This window comes from Podarcis melisellensis, assembly GCF_964234715.1.
Source record: "Podarcis melisellensis genome assembly, chromosome: 1".
NCBI classification, from domain to species: domain Eukaryota; kingdom Metazoa; phylum Chordata; class Lepidosauria; order Squamata; family Lacertidae; genus Podarcis; species Podarcis melisellensis.
Genome location: NC_138528.1, coordinates 10,388,806 through 10,402,788, shown reverse-complemented (window position 1 = coordinate 10,402,788; position 13,983 = coordinate 10,388,806). Strand labels below are relative to the sequence as shown.

Sequence of the window (13,983 nt, the reverse complement as noted above, 5' to 3'; positions counted from 1 at the left end):
GGTACATAATGAAATGTGAAAATGTGAATTTACGAATATAATGTATACGTATCAATATGTAAAGATTTCATATATGTAAGGTAACGGGACCCCTGACCGTTAGGTCCAGTCGTGGCCGACTCTGGGGTTGCGGCGCTCATCTCGCTTTATTGGCTGAGGGAGCCAGTGTACAGCTTCCGGTTCATGTGGCCAGCATGACTAAGCTGCTGAAACGCCATTTACCTTCCCGCTGGAGTGGTACCTATTTATCTACTTGCACTTTGACGTGCTTTCGAACTGCTAGGTTGGCAGGAGCAGGAACCGAGCAACGGGAGCTCACCCCATCGCGGGGATTCGAACCGCCGACCTTCTGATCAGCAAGTCCCAGGCTGTGTGGTTTAACCCACAGTGCCACCCGCATCCCATTTCATATATGTATTGCAACATTAATAATGAATAAATTAAGTGCAAAAAAAAAGGCTCAAGATGTGTGTCATGCACCGGTTGGATGCAGAAGAATGGAGAGAGGAAGCAGCTGGGGAACCACCAAGCGAAGAAGGCTCAGAGCTCATGGTGGGACAACAATGAGTGGGCAGAGAGAGAACTGGGAAGAGATGGTTTCAGAAGCTGAAGGGGTAAATAGGGCTAAGTGAGCTGGGAGAGTCTGTGGCAGAGAGAAGTCCAGAATCAGAGGCAGAAGAGGAAGCAAGAGAGTGGGAGAAGAGAGGCCGAGAGGCAGAGATTAGTCTGGTTGGTGAAGAGTCACGGGTGTCTCAACCTCACTGTCTCCCAGAACCAGAAGAGGCATGAAAAGGGTGGAGAAGTGCTTGTCTGCATACAGGCGCAGTCTCTGATTGCTTGGGGAAAGCCCTGGAGGGGAGGGGACTCAGATGGCTGCGAGGAGCTGGGGCTTTCAGTCTTTCATGGAGTAAGACCCACAAGGAATAAACTGCTGTGCTCATTAGGCCTGACTCTCTAACGAGTCTGTGGAGATCGTGTTTTTGCTAATAAAGAACTAAATCTAACTTCGATCAGAGTGGGTCAGGATGGGCCTGTTCTCTTATAGAACTGCAAGGAGGAGAGAAAAAGGGGGGGGGGGAAACCTAGCTGGGCGCTAGAAGTGGAGAATTGTGACAAGCAGCCTTAAAGGTAGTGGAGGGTCAGTCAGGCTGTGTACCTAAGATTTCATGGGCTGCAATCCCTGTGCACAGATGATTAACATTACAAGTAGAATTAAGATACGCGTTGCGCTCCTTGGTAGTTCTTTATCCGGGCGGGTGGGTGGAGATTTGGGAACATCTCTTCTGAAGTGTATAATTTAATACAATTTCCACTTAACACCAGTTACCTAAAAAATCGTGCTTTCTGGATGGGAACGGCAGCTGTGCTGTTAATGGGCATAAAGTAAGTCTAAAATGCTAATTTACTGCCATTAAGGAGAAATTTCGCCAATGTGACTAATGCATGCCTGGCATCCAAAGCCCTTTTCTCTTTGTGGCGATGCTCTTTAAGGCCAAATGAGCCCGTTGCTTCAAAAACGATCCATTTAAATTTCTTCCCATTAGACTTTGCATACAATTTATTAAGGGCACAAACACATTTCTATCCGCTCACGGGGGGAAAAACGCAAGAATGACTTTAACACAAGTCCTCAATCTCACCTAAAACTGTTAGCACGGGGAAAGGGTTAGGCTTAAAAGCACATCAAGTGCCCAATTGGATTCCTAGCAGTCATTCACAACTGACAAGGGGTGTAACATACCTCCCCGTCCATTAGGGTTCTTTCTCTGGTATTATTCTTCACAAAAGGAAGAAGAATAGTTTGGCTCCCCTCCACCGATATCGGGAAAGGGCTATTAGCACCGGGTGGATTTAATAGCTGCTTCATTTATGACAAAATTATCCTGGGTTTTCTTTGTCAGCAAGAGATACAAAACTGCATCGTAAAAAGCCACTTCCATTTTTAGAAGAGAGCCGATACCCTTCCATCTCTGAGCTACTGGAGAGTTCTGCTGAGGCCTTCTGTTCAAGAAGACAATGAAACACTTTCCCTGAGGCTTGCGGTGCAGACCAGTTCACTTAAGGCAAAGAAGGGTCCCGATCCGACACAATTGCTGACACCTTTGGCCCGAGCCCAAGAAGCTTACCTTGGGGCAGGGGAAGAAAGCATCAAAGCATCTAGGCTGCATCAACAGAAGTACCCAGATCAAGGGATTGAATAGCCCCACTCCAGTCTGCCTTGGTGACCCATACTGTGTCCAGTTCTGGGCAGCACAATTTAAGAAGGATGTTGAGGTTCTATGGCCATCTGTCACGGACGCTTTATTTGAGATTCCTGCATTGCAGGGGGTTGGGTTAGAAGGCCCCCCCCCCCAGGGTCAATTCGAAATCTACAATTCTACGATTCTATAATGCAGCCTGGCAAAGACACTCAGGGAGGGTGCAAGACAGGGCTGGTGAGGGGCGTGGCCTGGGGAGAGTTCCAAGGGCCACATGCAAAGGCTGGAAGGCCATTTGGCACCCATCCCTGATTGCCTCCACCCACTGAGATCTATAATCTTCTTCTTCTTTGGCGATCACTTGTAGTCGAGTAAGATTGTCTTCAATGAACACGGTTTTAACAGTGAATCCGTAAGTGACTGTGGAGCCCAATTCTGGATCCACACGTCCTTCCACAGTGGGGACATTGGTTTCCGGACGGGAGTTGATCACGGTAAGGGTTTGCCAAGCGTGCCTTCCTCTTAGTACAGTGGTGCCTCGCAAGACGAAATTAATTCGTTCCGCAAGTTTTTTCTTCTTGCGAGTTTTTCGTCTTGCGAAGCACGGTTTCCCATAGGAATGCATTAAAAATCAATTAATGCGTTCCTATGGAGACTGCTTGCCAGGCTGGCGGTGCGGAGAAGGGCTTTTCTCCCCACCGCAAGCCTTCAGCACAGGTACGGGATCAGAGGGGAAGGCGCACAGCGCTTCTCCTCTGTTCCTGGGGCTTGCGGTGGGAGGAGGGTTTTTCCTCCCCGCCGCCAACATTCAGAACAGCATTCTGAATGTTGGCGGTGGGAAGGAAAACCCTCCTCTCACCGCCAGCCTTCGGAGCAGCCTTCCGAAGGCTGCTGGTGGGGCGGAGAGACTCCTCCCGCCGCCAGCCTTCGGAGGAGCCTTCTGAAGCCTGGTGGGGGGAGGAGGGCTCTCCGCCCCATCTCCAGCCTTCGGAGAAGCCTTCTGAAGCCTGGCGGGGGGAGGAGGGCTCTCCGCCCCATCTCCAGCCTTCGGAGGAGCCTTCTGAAGCCTGGCGGGGGGAGGAGGGCTCTCCGCCCCATCGCCAGCCTTCGGAGGAGGTCCGAGGACAGTGGGGAAGACGCGCTGCGCTTCCCCGCTGTCCCGGAGATTTCCCTATGGGCTTTTGTCTTGCGAAGGAAGCCCATAGGGAAATTCGTTTTGCGAAGCGCCTTCAAAACGGAAAACCCTTTCGTCTAGCAGGTTTTCCGTCTTGCGAGGCATTCGTCTTGCGGGGCACCACTGTACGTTTCTCCCTTTCGTCCTGAGTCTGAGCGTCTTCAAAGCCCATAACACCTTTGGTAAAGGCTGATCTCCAATTGGAGCGCTCACAGGCCAGTGTTTCCCAGTTGTTGGTGTTTATACTACATTTTTTAATATTTGTCTAGAGAGTCTTTAAACCTCTTTTGTTGACCACCAGCATTACACTTTCCATTTTTAAGTTCGGAATAGAGTAGTTGTTTGGAAGAGGATAATCAGACATCCGCACAACATGATTAGTCCAACAAAGTTGATGTTGAAGAATCATTGCTTCGACACTGGTGATCTTTGCTTCTTCCAGTACACTGGCATTAGTTCACCTATCTTCCCAAGTGAAATGTAAAATTTTTCGGAGACACAGTTGATGGAACCTTTCGAGGAGTTGGAGATGGTGTTTATAAGTGGCCCATGTTTCACAAGCATACATTAAGGCTGGCAGTACAATAGCTTTGTAAACAAGCATTTTGGTTTCTCTGCAAATGTCCCGGTCCTCAAACACTCTGCACTTGCAGATAGAGCATCCCTTTCTTATTCTCCGCCCACTTTCTAGGCAACCACACCATGGAAATCCCATTAACCTACCTTCACATCCTCGACCTTCTGCTTAAGGAAGTCCATTGTATGACCTGCAGCCACATCTGCCAAAAGGGAACCATATTGCTCTTCATACTTGTCCACCTTGGCCATGACTTCAGCATGTAAACCAACGTAAGATTCCCAAAGTTGTAAAGATGCTTGTGCTTTGTGTAAGTGATCTTCAATTTCTTTGTTCATCAGTGTCCATCTATTAAAAAATTAAATTAAATTAAATGCAGCATTACAGTGGTACCTTGGGTTACATACGCTTCAGGTTGCAGGTGCTTCAGGTTACAGACTCCGCTAACCCAGAAATAGTACCTCTGGTTAAGAACTTTGCTTCAGGATGAGAACAGAAACCATGCTCCAGCGGCACGGCAGCAGCGGGAGGCCCCATTAGCTAAAGCGGTACCTCAGGTTAAGAACAGTTTCAGGTTAAGAACAGACCTCCGGAACGAATTAAGTACTTAACCTGAGGTACCACTGTATAGCAAACACTTCAATTACCTCTCTCTTTCCTTAAGAGCACATCTACCTGCCTTCCTGCGGTTTGTTCATACTAGGGAAGAGCACTGAGTGACTTGCTCAGCATCAGAGTGGGAAAACGTCACGCGCCACGGTTGATGGACGTGTGTTCTGAAATGTGGAGGGGACTTCTTTTCTTTCTTTAGGCAGATAAATGCATGGAGCTAAAATGCGCCACATCACTAGGCTGCTGGTCACATGCATGAGCGGCATGTCTGCCAGAAGCCTCAAAGGAAGTTAGTTGGCTCCTAATGCCAACCTAAGCAAGATGCCAAACTCATCTGATGGGATTTCCAAAGCTTCCCCGGTGATGAGAGCACCAGGGGATATGAGTGTAGGCCTGAACACAACATGGCAACTGTGTTTCTACTGCGCATCTGGACACGCCTACTAAATGGCCTGGTTCGCACGTAACAGTAAGCCAAACTATGGCTAAGCATGAATGTGCAAGCGTTTGGGTACTCATGGTAAAAACTATTGTTGCTTCAGTTCCCCTGCTGTTGCACTAACTAGAGCTAAGCCATAGCACACACAGTTGCTATGTCTGTGCGTTTCACCAAAGGGTAGAGATGGGGGTGAGCAAGAGCTGGATTTTATATTCCTACAGGCAGGATATTAACAATGGCAGGTTCCTTTTTCCAATAACCCCGAAACCTGGGCAGCAGCTAAAAGCATCCAGTCTGAATGTTCTCTCCTCCTCCCACATCCCATCCTGAGACAGGCAGCAGATGCAGACTCCATGGATTCACCATTCTTTAGCTTTTCCCTCCAACATCCCTCCCTCCCACTGCTGCTTTGTTTGCTATGTAGTCTGATGAAGATCTTTGCAGAATACAAAAGGTTGCACACTACTTTGTGGCCCCTTGACTAGCCTAATAAAAGCCTTGTCTAATATGCATTTTGGAATGTTGCCCGATGCTTCGTGCCTCCCCACAGGCTGGTTATCACTGGGTTATTTGGGCTAGTGGCGATCAGCTTAAGCCAGCGGTTCTCAAACCTGGGTTCCCAGCTGCTGTTGGACTACAACTCCCATCATCCCTGACCACCCGTCCTACTAGCTAGGGATGATGGGAGTTGTAGTCCAACAAAATAGGCGGGGACCCAAGTCTGAGAAACACTGGCTTAAGGGTATCCACCAGCGAGCTGGTTAACCACAGAACAACCACTCTGATTCTGGAGAGCAAGGATGACATCAGTAGAACTGTCCTCCTCACCTCAAAGTTAAACATTATGGAGCAAAGCGGGTTCTCCTTCATGGAGAGCACGTGTTGCGGTGTTGGCAACCATGACATCCCCTGTTGCTGGGCGGGTTAGTATGGATGGCCATGAATTTGATAGGGCACCTCCAATTGTTGCTGGGGAGAATTTAATGCTGCAAAATTGTTTGATTCATGGGGGTGCTATTTATTCCCTGTGCGTAGCGTTGAGCTTCCTCTTTTCGCTGCACACATCGGATTACCCGCCCACCCTCCCTATATTTAGGGTTTGTTTGTGCTGACCTTGCTATGTCTGTCATGGGGTCGTCTGCTTTGGAGCAGCGGCCTGGTAGGAATTTTTGCCATTTGGCTGATTGGCTGGTGCCATTTGGTTTTTTGCCTACTGCATAGCAAATCGTCACAACTTGTAAGGTTGCAGTTTTGTTGTTTAGCCGTTTAGTCGTGTCCGACTCTTCGTGACCCCATGGACCAGAGCACACCAGGCACTCCTGTCTTCCACTGCCTCCCGCAGTTTGGTCAAACTCATGTTTGTAGCTTCGAGAACACTGTCCAACCATTTCGTCCTCTGTTGTCCCCTTCTCCTTGTGCCCTCCATCTTTCTCAACATCAGGGTCTTTTCCAGGGAGTCTTCTCTTCTCATGAGGTGGCCAAAGTATTGGAGTCTCAGCTTCAGGATCTGTCCTTCCAGTTAGCACTCAGGGCTGATTTCCTTAAGGTTGCGGTTAGGCATTGGTTAAGTTTGGTTGGTGGAGGGGATGTGGTTAGCTGTGCCTGCCCCTGCAACGCTGCTGCTGCTGCAAGGGTATTCCATTAAAGGAATCCAGGGGCTCGCCATGCTCTTGTCCGAACCCCTGGCAAGGGGCTAGGGCCACGCAAGAGCCCCTGGGAGCATTTGGGGAGAGGTGAGAGCCTGGCACCCAGATCTATCCTCTCCCCAAAAATGTTTACCCTTACTGACTTCCGTAGGTTTGCGGTTGTCAGTTCTGTTCCTACCTCTAAGTGGGAACAGATAGTCGCTAACCAATGCCTAAGCAGCCACTCACATACTGTAATTCAATAAAGTTGTGTGAACCCTGTCTTTATTTTGGGGTGTCCTGGAGGTCCTCGACACGCAATTGCCACTGCATAGGAAAGCAATGACTTGCTGGGGCCAGACAACAGAATGGTTAACAAATAAAATAAAGAAATCTTATTGTACCTTGTGCGTGCCTCTCTGCATTTCTCTTCAATAATCTCAGAAAATGAGGGATCACACAGCTTCTTCAGGTTACAAGCAGCAGCTTGGAGTTTAGCCCAGATTTCTTCATTACTCTCTGCTTTATCTTGAAGAGACTGTGGGGAAGAAATGCCACATGGCTGGTTGTGAGTGCAAAGCATTCGAGGAGGCGTCTGTTGACATGCTAACCTGCGTCTCTCCTCCCCAAGGGACCACATTTTAAACTTCTAAGCTGCCACAAATACGCTGCCAGCTTTCCATTAGTAAGTGCTGCTTTTGCTGCTGTTGTTGTTCTGGTGAGATCTCATTCACTTGCTTCTCCCAAGCTTGGAGGAGGGAGAAGAATCTACCAACTCCAGAAAGACTTGGAATGTAGTGAGAAAGACTTCCCCTGCCCTCCTCAAGGCTTAAGAGTGGGGGAATCTAACCCACTTTGCACTTAAAGGGGGGAGGGAGAGAAGATCCAAGACCCAGCATGAAAAGACATTGCGCTCCAGCCCCTTCAGCCACTCTCTAGAAAGACCTCTGTGAGGGCTGCATATTATCATCCCAGTTTTGACCAGGCACTTGTGTGTTTTGTTGTGCATACCATTGGTGCAACTTTTCCCATTATCGACAGCGGACCAGATTGTTAATTTGCTTCTATTGTAAGGGACATGTAAGGCTTCTTTTAACTTGTTTTGGGGAGGACCAGAATCATCCGTCTGAAATGGGTCAACTCACTGAATTCCTCATTGCAAGACACAGCATTCTGTATGTGCAGCATTTCAGATGATCTAACCCACCGTGACTTCAAACACACCATGGTGAAATGTGAATGAGGTGAACAGGTGAGCTGGACACAGCATGGTTTGTGAGTTTCCTGCAAACTCATTTGGAAATGAGGTACTGATCCTGGTGTCTAATTCAGTTTTGCAGGGCCCATGCAAACCATAGTTTGCCCATTTCGTCTGAGACAGTAAACTATTATTTGCCTTAGACAGGAAGCGGGGAAGAAGGCAGGATAAGGCTAAGTGTGTGGGTTTAGGAGTCCATCAAGGCTCAATCACATACCAGTAAACCATGGCTTGACGTTGCATATGAAGTAGCCCATTGTCTTTTTAGGAGGAGCATTTACGACCCAAGAAATGTGAAACATACCTGGAGATTTTCCACCTGGGCTTTTAGTGTCTCGAATGTAACCACGGGAGGCTTGCTAACCTCCAGGCAATACAAAGTTTTTGCAAGCATCAGTCTGACTTCATCCCAAGCTTGGTCATAAATCCGCCACTGCTCCAAAGCAGACTCTGTTGAGGTCTTCAGAAGTGCAACCTGCAAACACCGGACCCCATGATTAGACACGCGGATGCCATTTCTGCTTCACAAAGTACACTTTTGAGATTACGTATCAGGACACTTGGAAAATGTCTAAGGGGCACCCCACTGTTAAACACTAAGAGACGCCCACTGTTCAGTGTTTTATTTTAGTGCTTCCCTTCTAACACACGCTGGACAAAAAAACACTCTAAGTATTTAACAAATTAACATATAACTGATTTCAGAGGGAACAGCGCATGCTTCCAACCAGATGCTGAAGGAAGGAAAAACATATCAGTGTATGGCATTAAAGTTTTAGAATTATTTTCATTATCATCCTAATTTGAGGCCAAAGCTCTAGCAGAGCTCATTCCAGGACACCTGGTTAGGGAATGATTTGCAGGAATAAATACACCGGGTTTTACACTTGCTGCTGACATCCCAGCAGGAAAACTCACGGATTCAGCAGTGCCTGAAGGGTTTTAAATTGCAAAAGGAACAGACAGCTCAGCTGTGAGCTCTCATTCCATGGCAGCTTAAAATCGGTAAGAAAAATATTTTCTATTGCCATTTTAGAAATTTGGCACAGACCTGCTTGCCAGCACCAAACAGGATTCATGGAACCATGACAGTTAGTAGAACTCACCAGGTAAATGGCTAGGCACACGAGTCGACTCTTGAGTTCAAGTCTGATCGCTGCCAAAAGACCACTAGAGAGGGTCCATAGCTCAGTCCCTGGGCAAGACAGCCCCTTGCCCCCCTGCGGCCCCTCCCCATGGGAATCTATTTCCTCAGTGCTATTTTCTGATCCTAGCATGGCAGGAGTCAACTGAGCAATCTTCAGGAAGTCACCAAATCTTAAGGTAAAAGTAAAGGGACCCCTGACCATTAGGTCCAGTCGTGGCCGACTCTGGGGTTGCGGCGCTCATCTCACTTTATTGGCCGAGGGAGCTGGCGCACAGCTTCTGGGTCATGTGGCCAGCATGACTAAGCCGCTTCTGGCGAACCAGAGCAGCGCACGGAAACGCCGTTTACCTTGCCACCGGAGCTGTACCTATTTATCTACTTGCACTTTGACGTGCTTTCAAACTGCTAGGTTGGCAGGAGCAGGGACCGAGCAACGGGAGCTCACCCCGTCGCGGGGATTCAAACCGCCGACCTTCTGGTCAGCAAGTCCTAGGCTCTGTGGTTTAACCCACAGTGCCAGACATACGCAAAGGAAAAAAAGGAGAAAGTATCAACCTGGCTGGCAACTCTGGTCCTCATTTCATCTAAATTGCTGGTTCTTGGCATTGCCCCCGCAGGATCCTCGGCACCACCTCCTAAAACTGGGTAACTCTGCTTCAGCTCATCCAGCTCCTTAGATTTAACTGCAAGCTGGTTTTCAAGTGCCTGGGGAAAAGGAAACAGAAGAGTATGAGAATTCTTCTCTGTGCATAATTCATTTTTCGGCACCAGACACCAGCTCTAATTCTGAACAATCAATGCTAGGAAATCTGTTCCGACTGTGGCGAACAGAGGGCTTAAAAACAAACAAAACAAAAGCAAAGCAGACAACAACAAAAATACCCACAAAACCAAATCACAAATTGGGGAGGCTGGTTTATTTTGGAACCCTTTGATTGTGGACAACCCAGGGACCCTTTGTGGTGTTATGGTCATAGTCCTGGACTAGGACCTGGGAGATCAGGGTTCAAATTCTTGCTTGGCCTGGCAACTAACTGACTGGTCTTGGGCCAGTCACTGTCTCTCGGCCTAACCTACCTCACAGGGTTGCTGAGAGGATAAAACAGGGAGGAGACTATCCCATGTTTTATCGTGTTTTTAATACAGTGGTGCCCCGCAAGACGAAAGCCTCGCAAGATGGAAAACTCGCTAGACGAAAGAGTTTTCCGTTTTGGAGGTGCTTCGCAAAACGAATTTCTTTGGGCTTGCTTTGCAAGACGAAAATGTCTTGTGAGTTCCTGCGGGTTTTTTTTCCTTCCCCCCTTTTTCTAAGCTGCTAAGCCGCTTATCCGCTAAGCCGCTAAAAGCCGCTAATAGCGCTAATCCGCCAAGCCTTCAATGGGCTTGCTTTGCAAGACGAAAAAACTGCTAGACGAAGAGACTCGCAGAACGGATTCTTTCATCTTGCGAGGCACCACTGTATTCTGCTTCTGGTGAACCAGAGCAGCGCACGGAAATGCCATATACCTTCCCGCTGGAGCGGTACCTGTTTATCTACTTGAACTTGGACGTGCTTTCAAACTGCTAGGTTGGCAGGAGCAGGGACCGAGCAACGGGAGCTCACCCCGTTGCGGGGATTTGAACCGCCGACCTTCTGATTGGCAAGCCCTAGGCTCTGTGGTTTAACCCACAGCGCCACCCGTATCCCTATCATCAGCATAAATCATGCAAATAAACACACATTGCTCATTTTGAATATATGATACAAGGCATAGGGTTAGTGTAAAATGTAGTGACTATCAGATTATTCATTTATTTTCCTGCAAAGCTTATACAAGTGCTTGAGAATTAAAAGTCAGTTCCCCCCATTTTCCTTGGGTTTTTTTTAATTATTATTATAAAGAGTTGTCTTCAAGGATGTGGAAACATTCTTCCTGGCTTTATTTAACTTTTTCCTTCCCCTTCCTCTCTCCCGTAGTGAGTGTACCTGCTCACTAAGAGAGTTCCAATCTGTCCTTTTATTTATTCACCATGCTTCTTGCTGGCGAGTTGGAATGAATCCCTCTTGTCCCTCAGCTTGGGCGGGGGGGGGGGGGACGCGAAAAGGCTCCAGAGCGCTTTAGTTAAAAAAAAAAAAACACTGCGGGGAATAAATAGGAAAAACTACCCACTATTTTGCAACGGGAGAGAAAAGGGGTAACCATGGCAATAAAACAAAAACAAAAGACTTACCTAGGAGGGAAGGAATATCATTGCAAATGTGGCTTATCCTTATTGTCTGGGAAATAATGAGGGCTCATTTGGCTGACCAGTCCAAAATGCGCTCTTGGAACATTTTAGCCCTTGCAGACAAGTCCTCTAAACCTCAGTTAAGGAGGAATAAGAACAAATGAGCTGGACCCTTCCAGTCCAGCATCATGTTCTCAGTGGTCAACCAGATGTGTGTGGCAAACCCACAAGGAGGACCAGAGCACAAGTTTCTGGCTCCCAGAAACTGGTATTCAGAAGCATTGCTTCCTGCGGCTGCGTAGCCATCACGGTTAGCCTTACGTCTCTCTCCCTGACCTAGCCACAGTGATCCACGCGACGGTCATCTCCAGACTTGATTACTGTAACTCACTCTACGTGGGGCTGCCCTTGAGACGAACCCAAAAACTCCAGCGGGTACAGAATGCAGTGGCGAGACTCCTTACGGGGTCCTCGCTGTGGGATCACATTCACCCGGTGCTATACCAGCTGCACTGGCTCCCGGTGGAGTACAGGATCAGGTTTAAGGTGCTGGTTTTGATGTTTAAAGCCCTATACGGCCTAGGACCTTGTACCTATGGGACCGCCTCTAATGGTATGTCCCACGGAGGACCTTACGGCCTTCAAACAAAAACATATTGGAGGTCCCGGGCCACAGGGAGGTTAGGCTGGTCTCAACCAGAGCCAGGGCTTTTTCGGCCATGGCCCCAATCTGGTGGAACGCTCTGTCACAAGAGACTAGGGCCCTGCAGGACTTGACATCTTTCCGCAGGGCCTGCAAGACAGAGCTGTTCTACCAGGCCTTTGGCTAAGGCACAGTCTGACCCCCTCCTTTGGTAATCCTCACAGAACTCTAGCCCAATGGTTGCCATTAATTTGATTTTGAACTGATTTTAGAATGAAGTAATTTTAGAATGCTGTGTTACTTTTATTGTTGTTAGCCACTCTGAGCCCAGCATCGGCTGGGGAGGGTGGGATATAAATATTTAAATAATAATAATAATAATAAGAAGAAGAAGAAGAAGCCATTTTCCTAATCTCATTGCATGCCTGTGAGTGGTGAGAGAGTTCCCTCATGTCAAAGTGAGGTTACAGGGAACCAGGCATAGGGCTTTCTAGGTTGTGGCACCCACCCTGCGGAACGCGCTCCCATCAGATGTCAAGGAAATAAACAACTTTCTGACTTTTAGAAGACACCTGTTTAGGGATGTTTTTAATGTTTGATGTTTTATCAAGTTTTTAATATTCTTTTGGGAGCCACGTAGAGTGGCTGGGGAAACCCAGTCCGATGGGCGTGGTATAAATAATGCAATTATTATTATTATAAATTACAGTGGTACCTCAGGCTACATACACTTCAGGTTACATATGCTTCAGGTTAGAGACTCCGCTAACCCAGAAATAGTGATTCAGGTTAAGAACTTTGCTTCAGGATGAGAAAAGAAATCGTTCTCCGGCAGCGGCGGCAGCAGGAGGCCCCATTAGCTAAAGCGATGCTTCAGGTTAAGAACAGTTTCAGGTTAAGTACAGACCTCCGGAACGAATTAAGTACTTAACCCGAGGTACCACTGTATTATTCTTCACCTTTTCTTCTAAAGTAAAAAAATCCAACAACCCGTCTTCATGATTATTATTACTTATCATTTAACAGCAACAAGAATATTGATTTACAAGCCATCTTTCTGAACCAAGTCCACCCAGTGCGGATCGGAATAGGAACACAGCAATCTGAGCTTGCATCCCCACGCAGTCATGAAACTCACTGTCCTTGGGCTAGTCACTATGATCTCTGCCTAACCTACCTCACAGGGCTGTTGTGAAAATAGCATGGGCAGGGGAGAGGAAGAACCATATACACTGCCCTGAGCAGTCTGGAAGGAAAGTGGGATTTTTTTAGGGTCAGATGCAATAAATCATGTGAATCTGGAATTCCCAAATGCAATAACGAGAACAAACGTTTAACCTTGCAGTCTTGCGCCGTGTCCTGGGCAAGAATGGAACTTGCTGGCTTCCCTGCTCGCTTGAGCCTTCTGCTTTGTGCTTCTAGCCAGCTGCCCAGGGACTGGGCTTTGCTCTCCTTTTCACCTGCAGATTCCAAAATGTGCTCCAGCTCCTTTATCTGCAAAGATTCCAACGTGGAAATTTAAGGATGATTTCATTGGTAGAGGACAGAAAGGCATCTGGGGTTTTGCCTAAGTGTCTCCTCTCTGCTGATGGAAGGCACTTTGGCAGGGTGGATAAAAATCAATGATTAAAAATAAATAAATCAAAAAATAATATTTTTTAAATTTAGATCGGATTTTTTAAAATTTAAATGGTATTTTTTAAAATTTAAATTGGATTTTTACATAAAATGCTTTTGGAGGAAAAATCTTTCTAAACATATTTCTATTTAAGTAACATTATAGTCCAAAGGCTATTCAACAGGAAAAAAGAATTTGTTTTAAGTTTTTCATGTGTTCTAAAACTCAGTCTAAGGTTTTTCTGTTTTTTTAAAAATTGCTTAACCACATCTAAAGTACAGCAGAAAAGTTGTCCAAATATAGACCGTTCGCTTATTAATCCCCACAATAATTTCATCATTATCTATGCATTTCTAAGTGTATAACCAAATCCGTAATTTCTAATACTACTGTAAAAACTACTCTGAAAATTTATTATTCCAAAAATGAAACCTTCATCCGGTTGTAAATATGAAGATTATATCACCTTGAATAAGTCTTTCTG

General features: G+C 46.9%; 1 protein-coding gene across 7 annotated transcripts in view; it reads right to left on the bottom strand.

Annotated features, from left to right (window-relative positions):
• SYNE2 (spectrin repeat containing nuclear envelope protein 2) overlaps positions 1-13,983 on the bottom strand; it is a 240,313-nt gene that overhangs the window by 50,871 nt on the left and 175,459 nt on the right. For all 7 annotated transcript variants that reach the window (XM_081908040.1, XM_081908043.1, XM_081908039.1 and 4 more), the window contains exons 81-85: positions 13,220-13,375; positions 9,586-9,735; positions 8,188-8,358; positions 7,030-7,163; positions 4,096-4,297 (exon numbers count right to left, since the gene is read on the bottom strand). In XM_081908040.1, the coding sequence (XP_081764166.1) occupies positions 4,096-4,297; positions 7,030-7,163; positions 8,188-8,358; positions 9,586-9,735; positions 13,220-13,375 (813 nt within the window). The remainder of the gene's footprint in view (positions 1-4,095; positions 4,298-7,029; positions 7,164-8,187; positions 8,359-9,585; positions 9,736-13,219; positions 13,376-13,983) is intronic.